Below are 27,506 nucleotides of genomic sequence, written 5' to 3'. Positions count from 1 at the left end.
CCTACAATGTATATACTGTATATATATATATATATATATATATATATATATATATATATATATATATATATATATATATATATATATATATATATATATATGTATATATGTATAAATATATATATAAATAAATAAATATATATATATATATATATATATATATATATATATATATCCTATGGGTTAGATTTCTAGTAGCTCACATTTTACTGTTACAACCAATAATTAAATACTCACATTGTTTCTTTTTAAACCTTCAATTGGTAACATGCCAGTATAAATATTATTTGGTTAAAATCAAGGAATATTTACAAATCTGGAAGTTTAATTTGGTTTAAATCATGGGTGAAAAGGCATTATTTTCCCACTCCGTATTATTATTATTATTGATAGCGACAGTGTAAGTAGTGATGATGACGTGTAGCCGATTGATTCATAAAAAACAAAAGAGAATATTTCAGCTATTTCAGCCTATTTGATCTGTATTCAGTGGCGGATTTAGGTGGGGGGGGGGGGAGGGGGTGGGCGGGTGTACGCTGCCCCTTTCAGACCACCAAAAAAGAAAAAAGTTGTCTTCCAGACAAGAATACTGGAAAATAAGTGCATTGTTCAAATCGTGCAGGTACAACTTGTCTGAAAAATCAGATATCTGGATTTCCCTTTATTTTAATATCTAATAATTTTCACATTTTGAACCCAAATTTGGCAAATCAATCTTGATCGGGGCTTCATAACTGCGGTTTATTTGTCGAAAATCCTGTAACTGGTAAGCTTTACCTTAGCAATTTGTTTTCAAATCACACTTTACTTAGAATACTTGCAGAAGAGGTGGATCGATAAGATGGACACAACAGAATTATGCAAGTGACGTGATGATGAACAAAGACAGAGACGTATTGTATCATAGGAACTAATCAAAAAGACAATATAGACTTTTAAAAATAACCATTTGTATTTTAAAACCTTTAAAGCGCATTGTGCCCGATAACTGAAGGGCCTTAAAACTGAGTGAGGCCACATTCGCCATGCTTGTTCAAATGCAATGTTTGGTGGGGTTCTATCTGTAACTATTCCCTCTTTTGTGGATGTTTTTTCCTAAATTAAACTTACCCGTTCTTGTTATTATAGTTTTCCATTTACTGTTTGTCATATTGATGACACAAGTGTGGTAATTGCCAGTCCAAACAACCATGTTGAACAAGCAAACTTATTCTATCAACATGAACTGGGGCTGGTCCTGTTGAAAGCATGTTGTTATTTTTTTCATTTTTCATGCAAAGGAATCTGCTTCACAAGTGTAAAAACTTTTCATATTTAACATTTGTTCCTGGTTGTACATGTATGTATTTCATGCTTTACGGTATATTTTACACAAACACAAAAGTGGCCCATGTGACAATAATTGGCACATCTTTGCTTTCAGACCATTTGGTTAGTTTTTCCATGTTTTTAATACAATGTCTTGAATACTTTTTTGAAACAAAATTCTGGTCTATGATCAGATTGCGTGAGTTAAATTGGCTGGGTGGGGGAACCTTGTGGGGGGGGGGGTCTGACAACCCCTTCTCGACCAGCAATTTTGTCAGATTTTCCTTTATTTTATTGTACATCCATACTTCTTTCTTTCGACAAAGTTTGGTTTATGGGCTAGATGGGGTGAAATCAACCCGACTTTTGGGGGTGGGTGACTGTGCACTTTGTGGGGATCTGACAACACCTTCCCGACTGGGAATTTTTTCAGTTTTACACCTTTTGTAATGTACATCCATACTACTTCCTTTTGACAAAGTTTGGTCCATGGGCTAGATGGGGTGAAATCAACCCGCCTTTTGGGGGGTGGGTCAGGGTAATCTTTGTGGGGGTCTGACAACGCCTTCCCGACCAACAAATTTGTCAGTTTTTCAATTTTTGTCATATACTGCCATGCTTCTTCCTTTTGCCAAAGTTTGGTCCATGGGCTAGATGGGGTGAAATCAACCCGACTGGGGGTGACTTAGTGGGGGTCTGACAACCCCTTCCCGACCAGGAAGTTTGTCAGTATTGCCTTTTTTGTAATGTACAGCCATACTACTTCCTTCTGACAAAGTTTGGTCCATAGGCTAGATGGGGTGAAATTAACCCGTCCGGGGGTCTTTTTCAGAGGGTCTGGGGTCCGAACCCGACCATTGGGGTTGAGCTGACATTTTTTTTGTGAATGACCTATATATATATATATATATATATATATATATTTATATATATATATGAAAATCGTAATGAGTTGGAAAATCAAGAACAGTGAAAAAACTTTCAGCCTCCACCGGGATTCGAACCACGGGCCTTCCGCTCTGTACGCGGACACCCTAACCACTAGGCTATGGACGCTGATTGTATGTCCAGAGGTTCGAAACCGGTAAGGAAGGTCGTAATTCCACTGTATGCGTTTGTTACCTGTATCGAACAATACTAGTTCTGTTTTTGGTGACATATTTTGCCTTACTCTAGAGATCAAATTCATTCAACTCGAAAATCATTTGTGTATATATATATATATATATATATATATATATATATATATATATATATATATATATATATTATATATATATATATATATATATATATATATATATATATATATATATATATATATATTGTAACGATCAATTTGATGTCAGAAAGTTTGTATTGGAGGGCTTTATAAAGTGAATTGCCAATTTTCAACATCTAAGGCCAACCAAGTGGGCGGTTGTAGATTATCGTTAATACAACAAGATACGTTTGAGACATGTGGCCAAAGAAGTAGACTTAGCCTCTAAAAGTAGAGACAATTGACAGAATACGAAGATCTGTCAAAACAAGACATATATATGATAGTCTTACACTTATAGACTTAGTCTCTAAAAGTAGAGACAATTGACACTATACCAAGATATGTCAAATCAAGACATATATAAGATAATCTTACACTTAATAGTAACAGTCTCTAAAAGTAGAGACAATTGGCAGAATACGAAGGGCTGTTTAAGCAAGACATACATCAGATAATCTTACACTTATAGACTAGGTCTCTAAAAGAAAAGACAATTGACGCAATACGAAGATTTGTAAAAGCAAGACATATATATAATATAATCTTACACTTAATAGACTAAGTCTTCCCCGCAAAAATATAAATATAAAACAATAATACTAAATTGAAATAAATAAATAATCGATTGGTCTATTCCATTTATAAGTCAGTCGTTAACAAGGGAGAGCGATAATTGAAAAGGAATGACATCAAGATTCATCTTTCAATAATTTCCTTTTATCTATATCTTGCTAAATATTGTTATCAATTCTACTGAAATAAAAAAAAATCCCAATATTTCAGTTTACATTGGAATTTAAAACATTGTAAGTTCAACATGATTGATGGTAGGAGAAATGTCAAACATTAACTTTATAACGAATAAACACATGTTTATTATTGTCCTGAATTACAATGCAGTAAGTTCAATTTATTAACATTTCTGTCAACGGTACCTTTATATTTATAGTTGACTACTAGCCCAGTCATTTTAGCCTCAAATCAGGCCAAACTTGAAACAAAATGCAACAGAATTTTTTCCACCACAATGCATTTCTTTGAGGTCCCCAGAACACCATACTAAAAGTCCCCAAAAATCCAAAGAGGGGAAAACGTCTAATTTGCATAAATCCAAGATGGCCGCCGAAATTTAATATTTTGACATATTTCGGCCTCTAGATGGTTTATTTGAATGATTTAAAGTGCCAAAGTGAGATTTTTGAGTACAATGTTTAATTTGGAATATGTTTACGAATGATAACATGTGTTGCTCATCGATTCGATACGAGCGGAATGCAGCAGTTGCTCTTGGAAATGGCTTACCTGATAACCCAGAAGAATGCCATGTCCAATTTGTTGCTGACAATGTAGACCACAATGTATCAACGCTAGATGGCACAGGAACCTTCCATGGAATGGGAACCATTGCTGTTGTTACACCTCGTTCACAAAAACCCTGTAAACCTATTCCAAGAGCTCACGTTACCACTGAGGAGATCGCAAAAGTAGGCCGCTTCAACATTGAGTTTTTCAAGATCCCACCAGCAACCACACCTTTAACATATCTGCTAATTACTCACGTATCAATAGAAGATCCAACATCACAACTGGATATGCTGTGGAAGACATCTTTGCTGCTTCACATCCCTAGACCAGCATGGTCAGGTATGATGCAAATGCTTCATCATGGCCAATACCCTGGACAATCATCCGTCACATTTCTCCCAATGATTGATCTTGATCCAAGTGATCCATCTTGCATTTATTCTACGATACAGTTTGTATCATCCCAAGCAAAGCAACAGAACGTCACTCCCATCCTCACTTTTGACCAACCCCTTTACTGGAAAGCCATGACAATTATCCAGTCTCAACCAGTTGGCAGTGATCTCAAGCGTGTGGTTCTCAGACTCGGTGGGTTCCACATGGAAATGAGTTTCCTAGGGAGTATTGGGCACCTGATGGCAGACTCAGGACTGCAAGAGCTCCTAGAAGTTGTGTATGCAGGCAATGCTGTCCGCCATATGCTGACTGGCAAAGCTGTATCCAGAGCAGTCCGTGGTCACATGTTAGTTGATGCAGCATTGAACACTATTCTTGCAGCAAAAGCCTACAATGTCACAACACCAACTACAGAAGTAAAAGTTGAACATGCAGGTATGACAGACAATATCCAAGTATCCAGGTGCCGACAGCTGTAGACAGAGATGTTAATCTTGACAGGATGATAGAGAATGTCCACATGAGAGCCGTAGAGGTAGATGAAGCTGAAAGGATGGTACACTGTATCCAGATACCAACCACCACGGAAGGAGATGTTGACCCTGCGAGTGGTGATACCCTGGATATAGACATTGACAGAATGGCACAAAGTGTTCATATACCAATCATCCAGGTAGATGTTAATTCCGAGAGGACAGTAGTCAGTGGTAATGTGCCAACAGTGGATCTGGATGTTCATCTTGACAGGTTGGAAGAAAGTGTCTCAATGCCGACCACTGCCGTAGATGTAGAACATCAAGGGGTCTTTCACAATGCTCAAGGGGAAAGAGAAATATATGGTGAATGCACGGAGAAGGCAGGTCTCGCATCTGATAGAATAAGAGATAGTGTTGGTCCAAATGCTGATGACAGGTTAGTGTTTACACAGCAAGGGACTGATATTGACACCATCCATGACACCACCGACTTGACAGAAGCAAAAAGACTCTATGATGAGGTGATGTCTTTTGCATTGTCAGTAGAGGAAGCGTGTAAAGCAGATGTGTTGAAGAGAATCAGATGCAAACTTGAAGATCTCAGGCAAACAATGACATCCAGGACAGCCATACTTTGGTTCCAATACATGGATATGGTAAACATCCTTCAACTGTTTCTCAAGGCTGAACGAACTGGAAATTGGGGATTACATCTCCAAACAGTTCACAACATGTTGCCATACTTTGCAGCCTCTTGACATGCTCTTTATGCCAAATGTGCATATGTGTACTTGCAAACAATGCTCAATCTACCAGAAACCCATCCAGATGTCTACCGAAAATTTCAGGAAGGCTATCATGTGGTGAGGAGGAGTGACAGGTTTTGGGCAGGTTTATCATCAGATTTAATTATCGAACAAGTACTGATGAGAAGTGTTAAGACTGATGGTGGGCTCACAAGAGGAAAAGGAATGACTGAAAATCAACGCCTGGTGTGGGTTCTGTCAATGCCAGCATGTGCAAGCACTAATGAAGCCATGCAAAAGTTGAGTGGTGTGTCGTATGAAACTAGTGACCAGCACAAGGATACTTCAGCAGCTAGACAAGCCAGAGATGTGAGTGACACACTTCAGCTTATCACCTACCTGACAGAGAGGAGTCCTTTTGCTGAGAAAGAGTCACTGTTTAACATAGCTAATGGCATGTCAGCACAGGAAGGAGTCAACGTTGAGAGATCAAGAGAAGTTGGAGAAAAGATTCTCTCCTCAATGGTAGGCAAATCTGTAGAAGCTTTCAAATTCCGAAAAGCTGACCAAGCAGTCACACTAGCATCACGGTCAGCTGTAAAGGTCTCAGGTAAATCTGTTACGGTTGATCCCCAGCTGTTATTTCAGCGACTTACTACTGTTCGAGACCGCTACCAAGATGTGCCAGCGCTGTTCCAGTATGAACTCTGTAATTATCCCCCTGCATTGTTTGAATCATCTTGTCTCCCTCTGCAGCCAAAGAAGGCAGTCCTTGCTGATACCCTTTGGAGAGCTATGCCAAACGAGCAACGCAAACCCAGTGGAAATTGCCAGTATGTTCTAGATGGCGGCGCATTGCTCCATAGAATGCCTTGGCCCCGGGGATCTACTTTTGAGAATGTGAGCCAGCTGTATGTTAGGTATGTGACACAGAAATATGGTCCTGCTGCCATTGTGTTTGATGGATATAGCGATGATCCCACGATAAAAGATGCCACCCACCTGAGGAGAACAGCAGATTGTGCAGGCGTTACAGTGCACTTCACAGGTGGAATGGTTCTCCAATCCAAGAAGGAGGAATTTCTGAACAACAAAGTCAATAAACAGAGCTTCATATGCTTTGTAAGTGACAAACTAGAAAGAGCAGGCTGCAGCGTAGACCATGCGAAGGATGATGCTGATGTCCTTATTGTCCAGACAGCTATTGCATCCGCCAGAAGCAGGGATACTGTTGTGATAGGAGACGACACAGATTTGCTGGTCCTTCTACTTCATCATGCTGAAATGAATGCACACGAGCTGTTCCTGAGATCTGAGCCAAAGAAATCAGCACAACAAACCAGATCATGGTGCATAAAGCAAGCAAAGGAGTCACTAGGCCCTCACATATGTGATAATATTCTCTTCATTCACGCCTTCCTCGGCTGCGATGTGACGTCTCGTCCATTTGGATTGGGGAAAGACTTGGCCGTTAAGGAGATAAAGAAAGTGAAATTTCGCAAACAAGCCGAGGTATTCAACTGTATGGAGGCAGCAATAGATGATCTGGTGGAAGCAGGGGAAAGGGCGCTTGTGTCCCTCTATGGTGGTGGTGATGAAGAACGACTAGACGCTCTTCGCTACAGAAAGTTTTGCAACCACAAACATTGCCTCCAACTTCTGCAGCTGCCGTTTATCACAGCCTTCGGGTGTATTTCCAGATAATGCAGTGGAAAGGGACAAACAGAAATATGAAGCCAGAGGAATGGGGTTGGCATGTCGTAGATGGTAAATATCTACCTAAGCAGACTGATAAATCTCCAGCACCATCTGAACTACTGAATTTCATCTGTTGTGGCTGCAAGACTCAGTGCAACACGAATAGGTGTGCATGTCGTCACCATGGTCTCTTCTGCAGTGATGTTTGCACCGAATGCAGAGGAATAAGCTGCAGGAATTCCGAGCCACCAGACTTCAGTGACAATTGATTGGCGCTATCTGAGCTAGAGATGTAATGAACAAAAGACCTACGGTAATACCAAAGGACAATCTAAAAACCACTGCGTAGTACCGGGGCCAGGGCTTGAACCAGATGATTATACTCAATTTCAAGTGGTCTCCTCATACCGTGATGCCCCTCCAGACTCTATTGGTGTCATGTCTTGCTGAAGTAAAGTGATTTTCTTGAGCTATGATTATTGACAGATCACATAATTAAAAGGACATTCAGTGATATATGACACACTGTCCACTTTTCGTATTCCACTTTTGCATATTTGAAGAGATCTCTCATACTCACATATGAATAATATTTCAAAAACAGTCTGTTTATGACAAGAGAGATCTGTCATTGTTTCTGGAATGAATTGTTCGGACTAAAAACTAAATACACAGTAACTAACAGAGCCATTGCAATACACCATACGAACTTCGAAACAGGAAATTTGAATTTTGGTAATAGGTATATCCTGTGTATATGGATGTTTGATATCATAAATAGGATAATAGAATCACTGAATATCCCTTTAATACCAATAACTGTACATTCTGAGCATGCTAGATATATCTTGTACCTACTAGGACACATGATACTTTATTACTGGAAAGTGAATTTCAAAATATTTGTATAAAAAGCAGCAAATAATATGGTCAATATAGGTATTCGGTGGCCATTTTGAAAATATGCTAATTACTATGCAAATGAACCACTCATATAATCAAACTGTAACCTTTTGCAAATGAAATCCTATGGACAAATACCCCACTCTGGAGCTTTAAAGCATTCAAATAGGCCATCTAGAAGTCACAATATGTCAAAATATTGAATTTTGGCGGCCATCTTGGATTTATGCAAATTAGACATCTTTCCCCTATTTGGATATTTTGGGACTTTTAGTATGGTGTTCTGGGGACCTCAAAAAAATGCATTATGGTGGAAAAAATTCTGTTGCAATTTGTTTTAAGTGAAACGTTAAAATGACTGGACTATACCATCAACCGAAGACACTTACTGTTAACTCCCTCCTTTGTTGTAGAATTTTCTTGTGTCATGTTGAGCAATCTATGTTCCGTTGCACCGTCACATGGAGTACCTACAGTACGTTCATTAACATCTGGGAAGAGGGTATAAACATATATATATATATATATATATATATATATATATATATATATATATATATATATATATATATATATATATATATATATATATATATATATATATATATATAAATATATATATATATATATAAATATATATATTTATATATATATATATATATATATATATACATATATATATATATATATATACATATATATATATTTATATAAAGTGCACCTTAGGTGCCCATTGCATATTGAAAAATGCTACCTTAGAGGGACAGTAACGTTAGGGGAACATATTCGTGTTCCCCTAATGTTTAAGGGTATGTTCATTCTGTTATGAGGGCTTCGGTGTACAGGTAATTAGTGCCCATTGATCGTGGATGCTGCCCTCTACACCCCTTTATTTTGATTGGACGATTATACATCTGAATGGATATTTATAGCTTGGCAAGTTTTGTGGTAGTATATGTGACCTGTGCAAAATTTAGCTATTAGGGACCCATCAAGATATATCTCGTTTATTTTATCGTCCTATCGGTATATGTTTTACTATCGATGCTCTTTTAATGCTGGTAAAACTGACTAATGGAATTGTGACCTTGAAAGTCACAATTTCGATCCCTATCCCTTTCGGTGATACATATACTGATATCCATGTTCATATTGACGCATTTTCATTTGGTATACAAACCTTGTGACGTCATCACCGCGCAATGTCGCTAAGTGTAATGTAGAGCTCATATGGACGTGTGTACAGTGTGGTAAACGTGTTGTCCGTATGGCCGCAAGTGTTCACACTGTATGCAACGGTAACCTAACTTTTGTTCGCGAATCGGCGCGGTATCCATGTTGCACTATCAAAATGAGAGCCGTTGAGATTGACTTTGGAAGCGTAGGTAATACCGTAATACTTTCTTGCAATTGCTAGATATTAATTACTTTACCAAATGCTTTATTGACTAGCCTAGGATTAGTAATAGTATAAAGTAGGCCTCAGTTCCCTGTGCAGCTGGCTGATTACCAATCACAATTTGTGCAAATTGTAGCTCAGCTCTCACTTGTCTCACTCAGTGTAAGCCTAACATTAACAAGATCTAGCCTAAGTTACAGTAATGTTAGTTTTGCCCTAGATAGGCTAAACTTCATTTTAATTACATGACCTTTGTCCCAAAAACTCTACAAAAACATAAATAGTGATGAATGATGCTTACATAGCACCGTGTTTTGATACAAATGATACAGTAAATATACCCTAGGCCTAGGCCTAAGTTAAGCCTTAGCCAACAGTAGCCTATTGCTGAAGACAGGCAAGGCTGGACAATGCTTAGCCTACATTAGTAAAATGCCTTATTGTCTAGAGCTATTGTGATTTTTTTTGCCCACAATAAACTTAAAATACAAAGCCAATTTTCAATTCTGCCCAAAAATTTAATTTATAACAGCTAGCCTTAACCTGGGTAGGAATTAATATTTGGCTTTGGGGGACTAGTTTGGATATAGAAAAGTTGAAACGCCCCCTTAATGTATTTACGAGGGCTTTTTTAAGGTTTAGGGGGGCTCTTTTCCAAAGTTCAATATATGCTGTTTACGGAAATGGTTGTAACAATTCAACAGGATAAAGTCAGCACAATTGCCCTATTACTAGTGTTGCAATTAACTGTGCATGTTCATTAAAAGTTTGATAGCAAAAATTTGCGAGCATTTAGCAAAGATTATCAATCCACCGAATATATGAAGAAAACCAATAACCCATCAACTGAAATAGAAAACACAGCTTTACTTCCGCTGGTGACTTTTCGTAAGGCATGTATGTTTTTATGTGTGGATAAAATCACATACCTTCCAAACAACTGCCAATTTCCAGCAAATTTAAATTTGTAAACAAAGCTATGCAGTTTTTGTTTTGTTTTTGCAAACTGATGGTTAGGCTACATTTCCCATTGACTGAGTGTGGTTGTTAGGCTAATATTTGGTTAAAGATTGCTAGTTTTAATGGATACTTTTAATTTTTATTTCCAACACAACTTGAGCGAGTAATCAGATGGATAGGTAAGATTACCATGTTGACCTACTTCACCTGTGAAGTTAGGATACCATGTGGTCTTAGATTTGTGGGGATTTTAGGTTATTGGCACTGAAATTGCTTAGTGGAGGCCGTAACCGCAGTAACTATGCGGAGATTGTGCGTACCCTCAGGCAATGCTTCAAATTTTATGCGGAATTGTGAGAACTGTTTGCGCGATTCGCGCTGCTACTGCAGTGCCCAGCTGAAACAAAAGCATGTCACAATTAATTTTACACAGACACCTGATATAACGAGGGCGATTTTCATAAGGGCGAATCGCCCTTCACCCTGCTTATTTCCGACCCTGGCCTTGACATTTCACTTCCGTGCTGTGCAAATGTACGCACAAAGTTAGGAGGGGCACATTATTAGAATAATCCAGTAGCATAGTGGGCTTATTATTGAGGATTTTAAGGATTAGATCAATGATCCTAATGAAAGATAATCCACAACAACCATCTGCAAGCATTTTTCATGTTAGACCAAATAGTATTTCCTCCAAATATATTGTTCACTGCATACATAATGTGTAGAATTGGGCGAACTTTGACCTCAAGATGTCTCTTTTCCATCACAAAATTGCCCATGTGCTAGGCCTATACAGATATTCATAATTGGCAAATTTGGCATCAGTTTGTCCAGTTTTAAATTGCATTTTTTCTTTTAATAGATTATACAAACAGTCAAGGCTTATTCATCTTCCATTGTAAATCAAACAAATTCTTTTTAATGGTATGTACCTGTAAAGGTTCAAGGTTAAGGAGTACATATTTCTGCTTTCTTTAACAGGGTTAGCTAAGCTGGCCTACTGTTCCTGGGGTGGTACCTCAATCAAGGCTCCAAGTCAATGATGGGCCTAAGCCTGTTACTATAAACCAAGGATAGTTAGGACACAAGTGCTTATTAACATGCAGGAGGGGGACGGTTGACCAAAAATTAGGAGTCAGAGCTGTTTCACTGATGAGGAGTTTGTGGTGCAATTTTCAGCAACATTTTGCTTCTTTGACCTGTGGCCTCCTGACCTTTGACCCTTTAGCTAACTTATGACAACATAAAAGTTTTCTGTCTTTTATAGGCTACTTCACATATATGCTATATTGTGGTCAAAATTGACCCCCACACATACACAGACATCAAACATTTTTTTATTCCCCCACCCCAGTTGGTACTTGCCAGCCAATGGGATAAGGTTATCATAAGGTACCCCATTAAGTGCCCACTAGCCCACCAGCTTACAGTTCTATACCACAAGGGATGGAAATTAGGCTACTTGTCTGTTTACAGACCATTGGTTTGTTCAAAAACAGGTGACCCAATGGAATAAAACATCTCCCTGTCTCTAAATGTATACAAGGATGAGATAATAAAGTTACAACACAAAAAGTGACAAATATTTTAGCTCCTTGTGAGAGTTTGGTATTAAGGTGGTGATAACTTTATTAAACAAATCATGGAACATACTTCTTTCTAAAATTTTACAGGGCAGGTTGCGAATGAAGACCGAGAAGAGGCAATTGGTAAGATCAAATATTATACTTGTAAGAGAAAGGAAACCATTTCATTGTGTTTTGGATAAAAGCTTTGTCAATTGAATGATGGAAACAACAGGACCCAGTAATGGCGCAATTGAGAAACTTCATGTAAGAAATTTTAGAGGCTCAGCCGTAAGTGTTTGTTTTGTGGATATACTATTTGGTGTCCTTAATAGCTAGGTATGTAAGGAATGTGCAATCACACAACTTTTCATGTGGATTTTGTGATTGTTCCTCCATGTTTTCCTCTGGGCACATGCATGCAATGGTAGACAACCTTCAATGAAACGTATTCCTCATGGAAAACAACCCCAGCGAAGTTGTAACCACCTAAAATATTATTAGTGTTTGGATGCACCATTGACCACCATAGAGTGGAGGACTGGTAGTCCTGGGGGAGGGGTGAGGGGTGATGGTCGAATATCCTATCTAAGCCTCAGTTTCTTTGTATATTTCAAATTTCATAGAAGTTTCTCCCAGCCAGTCAGTAGTTCTAATATGGTGACTCATGTATTAATGTTGTTAGTTCATTTCTTGCTGTGTCCAGCAGAACAGGAGGTTGATGTTCAACAGAGAAAAAAAAGAGCAAGAGGAGAATCCCCAGGCATGACCAACAAGTCACCAGTATGTAAGTATGACAGTTTATTATACTGGATATGTAGGGGCACCAAGAATTATGGGAAGAGGTATAAATGGCAAGAATGATATCGAAAAATATAAAATGTTATTGGATTACTCTTCAGCAAATTGAGAATAAAGTGAGTCTTAAATGAGGGAAGTCAATCAGCTCCTTTACATTTTGCAGACTAGATCATTGCCTAATAAATAAAGTGATGTTATTGAAGTTTGTTATCAAGTAAGTTTAAGCATACATAACTGATTTTGTCGATAAAAAATATATATTAGAGGGACACTGAAAAAGTTATTAATCTTAACTGAGACAATTACCTGCACTGACCTATAATATACTGAAGTAGAACATGGTAGAACTGGATGTATTAATGTAATAACTGGTGAGGCTTATATTCCTCTAGCTATGCTGTAGATTTTGAAAGCTACATAAGTGATGTTCCATGTGAGAAACAGTTATCAGCTTGACATTGTATTAAAACTTTTGTATTTTGTATCTGCTTTAGCTGTTCATTACTCTCAAGACTCAAACATCTGCATTATATCCTTTATGAAATACATTTCCTACCTTGAAACAAAGAACTACAGAACTGTAGTAAACTAACCAGACCCTGTAATAAAATACCTATGCTACATCATTGACCTACTGGATATCAAAAGAGGTATTAGTTAACAGTAACAACTGGCTGTTTGACTTTTGTCATGCAGTCTTACCAAAACTATAAATCAGCAATCAAATTGAAGAATATAGAGTGTAACTTAATAACTAATAAATATACCCCAAATATTTATTTCTTGTACAGAAGGACTCTCATATGCATGTGGCATTCAAGTCAGAACTATGTTTTCCCGAATTCCAGTTCCTTTTCTTTCTCAGGCAAATGTAATTGCATTCCAAATGAATTATATTGACAGTCTTAATCTCCCTGACACATGCAATGGTTAACAACCTTAACACAGTAACAGAAGGAAGATAACACTGCAGACTTTGTGACCCCATAATGCTTGTGTTTTGTAAATTTGGTTGGATGGATCATTCAATTGATATGAATTATCATTATGAGAGCAATTGGGCAACTAAATTTAAAAAGCTACAGTAATATACTGTAATTTTACATGTAATTGCTAGTTGAGTCAAGGGATGGATATAATTTGGTGCCATCAGTTCTAGTTATTTCCTGGTGTCTGTTATCACTTGGTTGAATAAGATAAAGTAGTTGCATGTTTTAGGAGAGATGAAAAATCTGTGACATTTGCTTCAAGATGACTATGCAGCTACTGGAATTATCAATTAGTCTTGAAGCATAGAAATTTTAAAGGCATTGAACACTCGCCCCAAACCGCGTGCGGCTATCTAAAAAAGTTAACTTTCTGTTGCTTGTAGGTGACCTTTTGTTCGTGTCACTACAAAATGCAGACAGTACAGTAATGAAATGCGATACCTTGTTATCTTTAGCTGGACCTGAGATGTCCATTGCTGTATTGGTTTTTCCACTATGCTGTGGGTATTGACCGCAGCATGAACTGACTACACTAGTGTCTAAATACCGATGGTAGCAAGCTGTGTGTGTGTGTATTTTCTGGGATCGATGGTGATGTCTAACACTTCTGTTACACCTCGTTCGAAACTAGGTCAGATTACCGGCATTAGACTTTCTTTTTGAGCGAGTCTTGACACCCTTAAACTAACAACATGCTGTCATTATCTTATTTGTATTGATTTGTGTATCCTCATCAAACTCAATTATTTTAACGTTGTTTATTTAATTTCTTGCTGTGTCCAGCAGTGCGGAGGGCTGATGTACAACAGAGAAGAAAAAGAGCAAGAGGAGAATCCCGATCCATGACCAACAAGTCACCTGTATGTAAGTATGACAGTGTGCGAAGATCTTTATGACGGAATGTCAAAAAGTGTGTTTACAAAATGTTACAAAATCTTTAAGAGTAACAAGTTTATGAAAATAAAGGGACTAGGATAATGGGAGGCTAAATTGTTCACACTTTCACTAGGGAGAGGTTTTTGTTTGCATCATGTTAACATGATTGCCTTGTAACTATCAAATTTGATTCAAGTTTTTCATCGGCTGTTATGTCGTATTCTTCACTGAGCATTTCAATTTGGCCTGCATTCAGGCAAAAGGAATATACCAATCACTGCAGTAATGGAATGGTGACAAAATGCTGATCAAATAAGAATTAATATTTACTTTTCTTCACAATACCACTTGATCGCCCTTCTGCGTGGGATCAGATCCTCCTTGCATACTCACAAGGATCGGCAGGAAGCAGCTAGGGTAAACTGATTTCAGTAGACAGGACACACTTGGTTATATATGCTCCATTAGTTTACTTTTGGGCAAGAATTAATCAGTTGCAGTTAAAGGTGGCAATTGCTCTTATTGTGCTATGGAAATCTGTTTAAAACAATAATATTGTTTATGCTCTAGTTTTTTAGTTTTTATTTTGGGTAAATGCAATAATCAAATCATGTGGAAATCTGGCAAATGAGTCAAAGCAAGGACGGACAGCTATTTTGAAAGAAACACCATTAGATGAGCTCCTTCGGCATGCAAACAGCTGGAGTTTATTTGAAAAAAAGTGAAAACAGGAAATGTGTACAATTCTTTGTGGGAATCAACTCAACCAAGGAAAAGTTTGCAGAAGTACTCCCATAATAAAGAAGATGTTTTTATGTCCTTGTCTACACAGATGACTTTAGGCTTTGCTTGTATAAATATTACTTGAGCATCATGATGCACCTTAGTAAGAAAGCAGACTAAATTTAGTTGGCTCTTTTTCTGGATTTGAAATGACAGAGTAAAGTTTTATTTAAGGACTGGAGACACTCTTCCAGTACCTTGTTTTTATCAATTCGTATATGATGAAAGGAAGATTGTTATTACTGGTGCACCTTTATATAATGAGGAAAAGGTTTAATCCTATTAACAAGTTATACAACTTCACATACCCTGACCAGAATAAGGTACATGTGGAGGATTCCCAAGTTTCCCAATTGCCTCTACAGCTAGCTGCTGCAGCAATCATTTCCAACACCAGACAAATTGGGTATTAGATGTTTATTGTACACATATATTCAGACATTATGACTGCAATAGTTTCAAATCTGCTGAATATTAATGAGCATTCGCAAGACAACACTTCCTCTGGTTGCTTTACCTAGTGTTGTATGTCAGGCGTCAGGTACCTTCCATGGTGTATAACTGTATCATCAAACATGATTTCATATATACTTCTTTCTAATTTTTAAAGTCATGTTCAAGCTCAATGAACATGGATTTCACATTTTATTTTCCTCATTTGTTTCAGGTAGGAAATACATTAAATGGAGTGAAAGTGCTTCAAAGTGTGTGGTGGAAAATGTTGAATGTTACATCAAAGGACTTGCAGAAAAGAAGCTCCCAAGTAAGTATGCATGCCTAAGTTAAGGCCTGATTAAATTATATAATACATGTTTGCTTTATCTCATGAATATTAATGAGATCCAAACACTTAATGTTAATATCTTTAAATTTGGAAATCAGGCAACTGTAAGGTGTAATTTCTTCAAACATATTCCAATTGCAAAAGTACAGCTACCAAATGTTGGAGGTTCTTCAAACTTTGTTATGTTGACATTGGTAGATATTTGGAAACCTGCTGATACGTGCTGTACAACTGATATCAAGCATGAGGGACAAGTCTTTGCATTATTTGCAAACACAAATTTTGCTCTCGTTTCCATAGAGCTTTTTGAAAAAATCCCTATGAAACTAATCAGCAAGGGCATAGGAACCGGGAGGGCTGGGGGGGGGGGGGGGGCGCCAGCCCCCCCAGTGAAAAATGTGGAGGGGCGGAAGTATCATTCCGCCCCCCCACTTCGCAAGTCAAAAAACCCCTTTTTCATTTCCAAATGAGAAAAAAAATCTCATTTGGAGCACCAAATTGCATCTAAGGCCAGGTGAAAATACAAAATTAAGTTTACAAAATGGAGTGGGTCTTGAAGTGTGCTATATTGCACCAAATTGCATCTGAGGCCACCTGGAAATGCAAAAAAAAATCCAAAGGGGAGGGGGCCACCCCCTCCCCTTAGACCCCTCCCCCAGGCCGGCCATCAGTCTTCAGCCCCCCCACTCAAAAGTAACTTCCTACGCCACTGCTAATCAGTGAACATCAGCAAGGAACTGTGTTTTCATTCTGGTTGTATACCTATCAAAGAGTACCACTGGAGTTACCTTTCATGATCCTAACCCTCATAAAATTTTATAAGCAAAAAAAAAAAATCATTTCTAATTCGTAGAGTTATTTTTTTCCCAACTAGGTTGCAATGAGATTGAAGATTTTCTGGAGGAAGGAGCAATAGACCATACGTTTGATTGGTAGACCGTCAGAAAAAAAAATTCAACGAGACTAATAAACATAGATTTAGGGAAAGGGCGAGATCAGTAGAGATGAAGATGTTATAGATTAAGTGTGTTCTAATTTTACTGTGTTGACTGTAATGGATATAATAAACACTGACAAGGGACGTAGCTAAGGCCTGATGATTAGGGGGGGGGGGGGCTACTCACATGAACAATTTTTCAATTGTTCACTTTATTCCAACTGAGTATTTGGAATGAAGTGAACAATTAAACATTTTGCAGAACATTTTTCAGTTGCTCTGATGGAATGAAGTGAGCAAATGAACATTTTGCAGCAAATGTCCAATTGACAAGATATGATAAGTTGTCAATGAAACAATTTGCAGAAAATTGTTCAATTGCTCAGTTAAAGCAACTGAGCAATCCAACATTTTCCTGATTTTTGATAAGGTTTTATCTTGTTATCTAAACAGTTTACTAAAAATGCCAACTTATGGGGCAAGAGTTTTCTTATGTTGATGGCACTTTTAAGCTTCTGTAGATTATCATTTGAGTGTTTTATTGTATTCCATAGAGACTATATATCCTGAACTTACTTGAAGGGTCAACCCAACCAATAGCAAAATTAGTACTTATATACACCGAATTGAAGCTGGCGAACCTTGTACAGTTGTTCTATTAGGCATTTGTTTTTAGAGCATTCAGAAACATACACAGTTTTGTATGGTGGAGTATAAGGATTGCGAGATACAATTTCTCAAAGTGGCAAGGAAAATGTGGTAAATATGACTGATTAAAGGTCAATTTTAACCGAAATATTTAGGTCATTCACAATCACAAGAATATATGAATAGGCCTAGGTAAATTGGAGTGCGACAGTCAGAAATTCTGACTGTCGCACTCAAATTTTCCAATGTCAGTTTTACCAAGATTTGGGGGGGGGGGGTTGAGACACTCCCAGAACCCCTCTCGAGCAAGGTCCCTGCCACTGCAGTGTGGGCACATATGTTTAGCTGTTCTAGTGTTATAAAAAAGTAGAGAGAAGGAAGAGAAACCTGCTAATGAAGAGCTTTTGTGTTCCAACTTGATCTCATTTTCTCTATTTTCTCATAACTTGGGTAGCTAGGCTACTGAAAGTATTCTAATTTAAACTTTAAGTGTTTACAATTGATGGGTATGTTATTTGCATTATTGAAACACAACGTAATGGTAAAAGAAAAGATACTTAGAAAGTTGTAAACAAGAATAACAAACTGAAGGAGCTTCAAAGATTAAAGGGATAAAGCCCTTGATTTTTTGGTTTTTTTTTTAAGTCTAATCATGTACTTTATAAGATTATTGATTGTTATATAGCATAATAAAGGTAATCTGATCCATTGAAGGAATATTCTTTGATGGTAAGACACTATCCATAGAGATCAAGCATACCTGTATGTATGTTTTTAACTTTTTATGAGTGATATGAATATTAACCTGTTCAAGTTTATATTGAGTGGTATCAATGTTCAGCTGTTCAAGTGTGTTAAAACAAAGACAGAAGTGAGAAGCGGCTGCAAATTAAGAGTTTGTTCCAGTTTTAACTGAATACATATTTTTTTAAATGAGTGGTTAAACATCTTATATGTGCCATTTTAAATTAAAGTAATGCACAAGAGGTAACACCACTTGATAAACTCTCAGAGTTATGTACAGTGAGCATTACCAATGTGTTGCTGATACTTAATATCATGAACTCATATGTTTCAATCTGCAACAATCTTTACCTGCATTAGCGGGAAGAGAACAAGTTATAGCAACATATGTGACAGTGATTTGCCAAATTAGCATTGTTTGGTGTTTTCTGCCTAAATGAGCACTTTGAATGCGCAATGATAGAAGTTAATACTAAAAGCAAAATTTGCCTGTTTAAAAAGGGTTCTCAGTTGACAGCCAAGTTATGAGAAGGAGGTTATGGTTGGCTGTATGTTTGATAACATAGACAAACTTAAAATACTAGGTTGAACACCAATTACATTTTCATTACTATTTTCTTATGGGAATGTACTTCTTTGCTCAAATAGTTTGATGCATAAATTGCTAGTTTGCATACAGGGAAAATGTAAATAAACAGTACCTTGTTTCGCAAAGGAAACCTCTTAGAAGTGAATGCAGAGGTCAACATGTTTAAAAGCTGTATGTAATGGTGCATTTTCACTGCTGCTCAATCAGTATTGACAGCCCAGTATCTGTTGCCTCATGTTTATGACATGACTAATTTTCCTTTTTTTCATCAAGATAGGTCAAGTTTTCCTACTATAGATCTGTTCATGTGATTATTAAATGTTAGTTCACTGTTTAAAATATTTGAGAGATGTTGAGGTAGTTGTACCTTTCTTTTGCTGTACATTAAAAGCATTTCTGGTCACCTGTCTATTCTATTCTTTTTTTATCTCATCCTGATAAAGCATGCTAATACTTACTAAAGATCACTCACTGATCTGCTTAAAGTCAATCATTGGTATAAACCAACACACATGCAGACAAGGATACATTGCTTGTGAGAACCTGTGCACAAAGCTCTCAACAAGATGCAAGCAAGCAGGTGTAGTTCCAGCAAGTAACTCAAGAATTATACCACAATTGACAATCGATTATGTAATCACAGAAACTTTTTTTTTCAATTCAGCAGATTTTCAAGCTTATTGTATTGTGTATTGTTTTTCAAAAATACTATGTAATTTTATTGGTCATTGAAACTTCTCACGGAGCACTCACAAAGAATTCACATAAGATATGAATACTTTGCTATACTATGACTCTTGTCAACACTACTGCTAAAATCTAGTTTACTATGTATGTTTTATTCAAGATTTCAAGGCCTTATGTTTCCTTCATTTAATAACCAGCAATGTTAACAGAAAGGGATCCACACTTCTCTTGTGGTGTACTTTTGTATTATGTTCTCATTCCAAATGTTCACAAGTTGACTAGTATAGTGTACTCCTGTAAACAACACAAAATATGCATTTAACTTTTATTTTCAAGAGTGTGTATGAGTAATTGATGACCTTTGGAATGGTTCATACTATGGAGGTAGTGTCAATTGCATATAGTATACTCTGCACCCAATGATCAGTTTTAATCTACATTAATTTCAAAGCTGCTGATTTTCATTTATTTTTGTTGTTCACTTGCCATAAGGATTTTATTAAAATTAAATGAAAAATATCTTTGTGCTTGAATGTTTCCTTTCTTAGTATTTATGCTTTCTGGCTTGGTTTGTGAAGTAATGTGATCATATGTATTGTGTTTCTGGTAACATTGAAAAAGGCTTAGGGAACATAGGCTGTGATGGGGGAGGGAAAGGATGTATGATTGATGAATTGCTGACCAATGTCATTGAATATGCTAGACATGGATCTTCCATCTAGCCAAATGGATTAAAGCCATATCCGTCAAGCTAGTCACAAGTCTGCCCCCCAACCCACTCACACAACCCCAACATTTTACTCCCAATGCACGCTAGTGGTTCAACAATAGAGCCAAGAGTTTACTGAATAAAATCAGTGGCAAAAAACCTTCACACCCATAAATACAGCCGCCCACACCCCCACCCCCCCCACCAACACAAGAATGCCTCTTATAATGCAACTCGTACCCTCATTTAATGTCATGTGGTGACCACAGTATGCCTGAAGTATACTGGCTTTGTAAAAGACCAAGCTAATTAGGTTTTCCTCGGTGGAAAAATTTGAGCAAGCTATGTCTGAGGTTAAAGCTACACAGATAAGAGAGGTAGAAGTGTGCCATGAACACTACAAACAGACTGCTAAGACTAGAACTTCGTAAAAGACGAGAAGGAAAGCACCGTACTTATCAAAATAGCTACTCCGAGGGAATCTGACCGACTTTTGCTAATTATACATTGACAGCATTTTCTGATCAAGAATAGTGTTCGACCGATAATAGGTTAGATAATCGGCATCGGGCCGATTATCAGGCAACCGGCATCGGCAAAATCCATTGCGCTACCGATTATTTGGAACCGATTATTAGGTTCCACATCAAGGATTGTATTTTTACGCGCTTTTGATTCACCACAACTACAACGGGAGAAGTTCCATTCAGCGCTATTCATAGCCGGCGAAGGTGCGCTGCTAATCTACCGTGAAGCGGTATCGCAAGTCCCTCACGCGAGTTTGTACTAATGCTGTTCAATATACTATCCAGTTTTAGCAGTTAACATCATACAGTATACTCGCGATAAGCTTAGAGGGACGACGTTATTATTATTTTTTCACTTCGCTTCTTGCATCTAACGAAACCTCCTGTTATCAGGTTCAACGATTGATATGAAAGATTATTTGTTTCGAGTAAATGTAAAACCAAATCAATATACTTTTAAACCACTTTGGCCATTTCACCGTAGGTGAAACTGGAAAGTGAGAGTGGCATTACGCTTTGTTCATTGTGAGTTCTACGTACATTAGGCTAGTCTGGCTAGAGAACTGTTGAGCTAACTGTTTAGTTTGAAAATACGCCCAATTTTCTACAAATGCCATAAAATTATGCAATCAAGGGCCCAAATACTCCTAAAATTCCCTAGAAAGGTTTGGCGACAGTCCTCGATAGTTCTACTGCATTACCATTTGTGATTACCAATCACTGATTAGGCAAATATTCTTACGCATATTTTTGCGAAAAATCCGAAGCAACTTCTTTTTCCCTGACCTAATGTACTATACGTGCTAAAATATCACCTTTGCAGTAATTAAACTCACCGACTAAAGCATGTCTGATTTCCAGGGACTTTAGTGTGTGGTTTTCCCACGTGTAGTTATGTCAATGGAGAAGCGCCATTGACTTACTGTGTATGATCGTTTAAACAACGTTCCATCGGAAGGTTTCCCTCGCATATGGCAAAACTTGAAGCAAACGTTCGGGATCGTGTTATCTTTTTCAATAAAATATTAAAATAAAACTGCCTATCCACTAAAGGTTATAGGCATCGGCCCGATTGTCACAGAAACTAATCGGTACTCGGTTAAGCTGATTATCATGTCGGTCGTACTCTAATCAAGAAATCTTTACCATAATTTGGGTTTTTGTCACACCGTAACATTGGAAAATAGTGTTGTTATAAACTAATGAAATGTGTATACTGAATTGAAAGTTCTACATTAGCTGGTTATATTTTGAGCAAATTTATTGCTTAAAATTGCCGATAATGCAGTCAACTTTTTTATATCCTCTTTCCTATAACATGCAATGAATGAATGGCACACACACTTAAACCGTATACCGATCGGAGAGTTGTATAAATGCATACATTATGTGAACATATGTACTGTACTCTTAACTGTTAATAGAGGGACATATGCAAGTGTCTCTCTATCGTACTAAAAATTGTTTGAAGTACGTTAAGAAGACACAGTTACTATCGCTTTTCTGATATATCTGTCAATGAATTGCATAAAAGATGCGATCCAAGTTCCATGCACTGCTATCAATCCCTCCAGTCTGCGGTGAATTTATCCTTAACGACGCATTTGCATTAAGACTTATATGTGGCTTTATATGGAAAGTCCATCCAAGGTGGTTTTTTTGACGGTGTCCTGGTACTGTACACTTTAGGGTTATATATATATATATATACATATATATATATATATATACATATATATTATATATTATATATATATATATATTTATATATATATATATATATATATATATATATATATATATATATATATATATAAATATGTATATCATATATGTTGGAATTGGAATTTTCAGTGCCCCTGGGACCTTCGTCAGCAATACTTGGCAGTGGTATGAAAAGTACAAAATGTAACACAATGAAAGTATGACGTTAGATAAGTGTAAGTGGCATTGATGAAAATATAACAAAGTAAATCATGACTATACAGGATGCGGACTAACGAGCAAATAATAGGAAGAAGGGATTACATATGTTTGTAGAACTGGTAGTGGTTTAGTGGTCCCAAGTCTTTGTTGAGTCCCGTGATGTAAGACCTAATACGAAAGATCCAATCGATTTCTTTTCGTTTACGTTCAGTTACGGATTTGAAGTTCGAGGCAATTAAACGAATTTTAAGAAATTAAAGTTAACATATTGTTTTCCTTCAACAGATCTACATTTATCCTTTTAGATTAATAACATAACCCATTATAGTAACTTTCCCAATGAGTTAGGCAGAGATGTATTTAATCGCCCTCGTTCGGCAGATCTCATTTATCATTCGATTGAGAATGTTCTCATCATGATATTTATTTTTAGTAACGGCTTGATTCAGCCTTTTAAATTAAGCAATCCAGAATATTTTGTCAACAAATTTCCTTAAGTTGTCCTTAAAAACTGTGAACATACTATATCTGTGTATCATGGATGAAATCCTGACAAATGTTGCTAGAAAATATTACTCTAATAATAAGTCAAATTGGTATATTAGGTAATTATTCAAAATTATTAAAAATTCCCTAGTAATATTTGAAAACGTTTGGAAAACAATAATTGAAGCAGTGTAAAACAGACATCGTTTCAACGGCACAATTTGTTTTCTTTATATGCGGACACCCTTACCACTAGGCTTTGGACGCTGATTGTATGTCCAGAGGTTCGAAATCGGTAAGGAAGGTCGTAATTCCACTGTAGGCGTCTGACACCTGTATCACACAATACTAGTTCTGTTTTGGTGACATATTTGCCTTACTCTAGAAATCAAACATGATGCTTACCAATTCGAAATCATTTGTGATCCCTAAAGCCGGATCTCGAAAGAGATACTTTGAACTTTGACTGAGTTAATGAAATGGATGTAAACGACAAAGGCAAATGAATATATATAATTGAAATCGCAGTGAGTTGGAAAATCAAGAACAGTAAATAAACTTCCAGCCTCCACAGTCATTCGAACCCGGTCCTCCCGCTTTATATGCGGACACCCTAACCAATAGGCTATGGACGCTGATTGTATGTCCAGAGGTGCGAAAACGGTAAGGATATATATATATATATATATACACATACTATAATACTGAAAATTGAATGCATCCTTGCGAGCGTGCCTACTCTTCTCTCAAATATTCAGAAAAGCTTACTAATTGTTTTAAACATTTTAGAATAATAACATTTCATTTTGCCACAAGTGTTCATTTCTAGAACCCACGTGACCATATCAAGACATTCGTTGTAGGCGTTGCTTACTTGTAGACACATATCCTATTACAGCCATTTCCCCCATATGTTAGGCAGAGCTGTAGCTAATCGCTCTCGTTCGGCAGATCGGAATTATCAATCGATTCAAAATGTTCTCATCGTGATGTTTATTTGAAGTTAGGGCCGATAAGAGAACAAATGATTCAACCTTTTAATTAGGCAATCCAAGAAATGTCCTTAATTTTACCATTCAACATTTGCTAACAAATTGTCTCTGTATATCATGAATTAAATCCTGATATCTGAGATATAAAGCAACGATATTCGAGTAGTCGGTTGTATACCTACGTCATACTATATTCCATTGAATACTGTCAAATTAGGAATATTAGGGTAATTGTACAAGGTTACCCAATGTTCCTTAGTACTATTTAAAAAAATCATTATTGTTTACATTATTGCTTAAAATTTATCTGGTGTCATGGAATTATTTAGTTTAGTAACTTACCTTGGTAGTGTCTGTCTGGTATAAAATTTGGCAGTGATGTCACAATGGACGAATCGGGTGGCACTTCTAAGTCATGATCCCCGTCGCAGCTAGTCTGTCTGAAAATGGAGCTACGATCAGACGTTCTGTGGTGAGAGTAACAGATGCTTGCATCTAAAATTAGGAAAGTGGGAAAATATGAAATATTGTCTTGTTAGTCAATAAGTTAATTGAAACATATTCACCGAATCACTATTCATAATCATGAGGCACGATATAAACCAACACCCTAATTTAAACTCCCTAGAAATGATTGATTCAACAGAGCTGTGTTGACAGGGAAGATCGTAGATATGTCATCATAAACTCTTAGATTGTCTCTAATAGGCCAATAAACGATCAGAGACTATATGAGGTATAACCACTAAATCAGACAAATGAGTCACTTCAACCTGATCTACAATATAGTCTGATTGTTCTGGTAATAACTGTAACATTCTTCGTGAAATATAATAGACTATTGTATAACATATTTATGCCCCTCCATTCCCTTTCCCTTCAGTCCCCGTAGCGCATATCAACCAATTAGAAGGTGGTTTTATAAAAACGACACCTAGTGAATAAAGAGTCTATTCAGTAACAATTAAATCTAAAATCCAGAAAACAGCAATGGATGAATTTGACAAGAACTTTGCTAGTGAATGCAAGGAAATAAACAATAAACAGAAATTGAATGCAACCATATGGTGAGCAATGTTGACAATACAGACCTTTTAAGTACATGAAAATAGAAAAGTATCTCCTAAACATCAATTGGACACTTTCTTTACAATTATGTCTACTTTAATGTCAAGCTTCCAAGCACTGACACTGACAGTATGAATATCATGTTACTATCTGATACAGCTTAATAATTATTAATACTGTATGCAAACTACGTTGAAGCATGATATGCGAGGACAGTATTTTGTGGTATTAGAATTGTTCCAACTTGCTAAAAAATAGTGTTAGACATTTTGCATTTTAATTAATCTGCGGACACTCTGTCGGTAATATAAATTTCAAGGAAATATTTGGTAGATTAAGTATTAAAGGGTAAAACAGGGTATGTTAGCATTTACCAATTTGTGTTTATTAGACGTTGATACCATCATTGATTCATGATATGAGGAGTAAACCAAACTTTAAAATGAGTTTAAAGGTAAAAACTTTGCAGACTGAAGTAGATAAGACAATCACTTGGCTGAGCTCAATAAGTTTTAATATAGTTAACTACGACGTGTCGGTGTTAAATTGATTGCTATATTACATAATTTAATGACACAAAATATCAATGACATCATGTTAACGACTGACGTATCTTGGCAGCCATGCAGAAATCACAGTAACAGATATAAAGAAGATATTGTGTCACAAAGGAATAACCCATAAAGTTCCACAGTACCGCTTCAGTACAGGGAGATAGATGGTGAATTGATCACGCGACCACCCATCCACCTCGTTAAATATTATAAGGAGAATGCATGGACATTTGCAAGACAATTTCAGGATGCAATCCACCAAGATCGAAAAAAGGACACAATAATGCAAGCCGTTAGTTCATTTACTACTCACCTTTATTTTCCACAGTTTGATGTGTAGGGGCACCTTTCGTTGATATAAAACCTAAATATGAATTTAGAACAAATGTAATGAATATCAAAACTACATGTTGACCTAGGTAAGATTAATGCAACTATTTAGGATCTTTTGGCATCCTAGCTTGTTGGCCAAAAGCGATGTACAACCTTTGTACCTGGTCTCGCATCCGCGCCTTGTTAAGCGCTTATCCGCAGACAAACGTGGTTTTCGATTCACGAAATAACGAGCAGTACAGTCAAAGTTAGTGCATGCAGTTATTATAAGTCTTGAAATTGAAGGTGATGCGAGAACGAAGAACAAAAAAGAAAACAGTACAAACCGTATAGGATCAGTAATATTACAGTGAGTCCTATCTCCATCTTAGTATTTGATGCAGATTCTTCTTTAACAGCTATAACGCTGTTGTAATTATTATGAAAGTGTTCCTTTCTTTCTTAGTCAATTCTGTCTTTTATTAAATATCAAAGTATATATATTATTTATAACAAAGTAGAAATCACTGCTACAACTGATGTCGTTATAACGACCATCCTGTATTCCGATATCAATGGTATAAGCGACTAAGCAGCAATTACATGGTTCGTCATGGCGTCAACAACAAGAGATGTTTGATTTGTAGAATTTATGAAGGTGTACTTTCTTCAATCATTATATTTCCTTCCTTTGTACCCAATTCATATAAAAATTTATATCTTCAGTTGCTATAACAACCTAATATAAATATTCGAATGACACTAGAAGTAGATTTCTCTCACAATTACCAACCGTACGATTTGACGTATGTGCATGTTTTTTTGTCATTTATGTCATTTATGTCATTTTTATGTCATTCATATAAAAATTTATATCTTCAGTTGCTATAACAACCTAATACAAATATTCAAATGACACTAGAAGTAGATTTCTCTCACAATTACCAACCGTACGATTTGAAGTATGTGCATGTTTTTATGTCATTTATGTCATTTTTATGTCATTCATATAAAAATTTATATCTTCAGTTGCTATAACAACCTAATACAAATATTCAAATAATACAAAAG

General features: G+C 36.7%; 2 protein-coding genes and 1 pseudogene across 7 annotated transcripts in view; 2 read left to right on the top strand and 1 right to left on the bottom strand.

Annotated features, from left to right (window-relative positions):
- The window catches only part of LOC139977112 (uncharacterized), a 33,462-nt gene extending 6,409 nt beyond the window's left edge, over positions 1-27,053 (bottom strand). For 2 of the 3 annotated variants that reach the window (XM_071986201.1, XM_071986202.1), the window contains exons 1-4: positions 26,783-27,053; positions 26,437-26,487; positions 24,844-24,996; positions 8,486-8,587 (exon numbers count right to left, since the gene is read on the bottom strand). In XM_071986201.1, the coding sequence (XP_071842302.1) occupies positions 8,486-8,587; positions 24,844-24,996; positions 26,437-26,487; positions 26,783-26,822 (346 nt within the window). In that variant the 5' untranslated portion in view covers positions 26,823-27,053. The remainder of the gene's footprint in view (positions 1-8,485; positions 8,588-24,843; positions 24,997-26,436; positions 26,488-26,782) is intronic. The other variant, XM_071986203.1, reaches the window with a different exon arrangement.
- Positions 3,761-5,523, top strand: LOC139977453 (uncharacterized; annotated as a pseudogene).
- LOC139977821 (uncharacterized) lies at positions 8,916-20,646 on the top strand. Of its 4 annotated transcripts, none has more exons than XM_071987481.1 (6): positions 8,916-9,481; positions 12,132-12,167; positions 12,733-12,810; positions 14,600-14,677; positions 16,140-16,235; positions 17,131-20,646. In XM_071987481.1, the coding sequence occupies exons 1-6, from the start codon at positions 9,364-9,366 to the stop codon at positions 17,190-17,192; spliced, it is 468 nt and encodes a 155-aa protein (XP_071843582.1). In that variant the 5' UTR covers positions 8,916-9,363; the 3' UTR covers positions 17,193-20,646. The 4 variants fall into 4 exon arrangements, with proteins under 4 accessions (XP_071843582.1, XP_071843580.1, XP_071843581.1 ...); XM_071987479.1 differs by having other exon boundaries at positions 14,597-14,677; XM_071987480.1 differs by having other exon boundaries at positions 12,730-12,810.
- Positions 27,054-27,506: the final 453 nt, after the last annotated feature.

This window comes from Apostichopus japonicus, chromosome 12 (assembly GCF_037975245.1).
Source record: "Apostichopus japonicus isolate 1M-3 chromosome 12, ASM3797524v1, whole genome shotgun sequence".
Lineage (NCBI taxonomy): Eukaryota > Metazoa > Echinodermata > Holothuroidea > Aspidochirotida > Stichopodidae > Apostichopus > Apostichopus japonicus.
This window is presented reverse-complemented; position numbering and strand designations above follow the sequence as displayed.

Coding starts and splice junctions, on each gene's coding strand:
- LOC139977821 (XM_071987478.1), top strand. CDS start 9,364: ATGGCCGCAAGTGTTCACACTGTATGCAACGGTAACCTAACTTTTGTT. Junction 12,168..12,729: donor AGACCGAGAAGAGGCAATTG/GTAAGATCAAAT, acceptor TGCTGTGTCCAG/CAGAACAGGAGGTTGATGTT. Junction 14,678..16,139: donor GACCAACAAGTCACCTGTAT/GTAAGTATGACA, acceptor CATTTGTTTCAG/GTAGGAAATACATTAAATGG.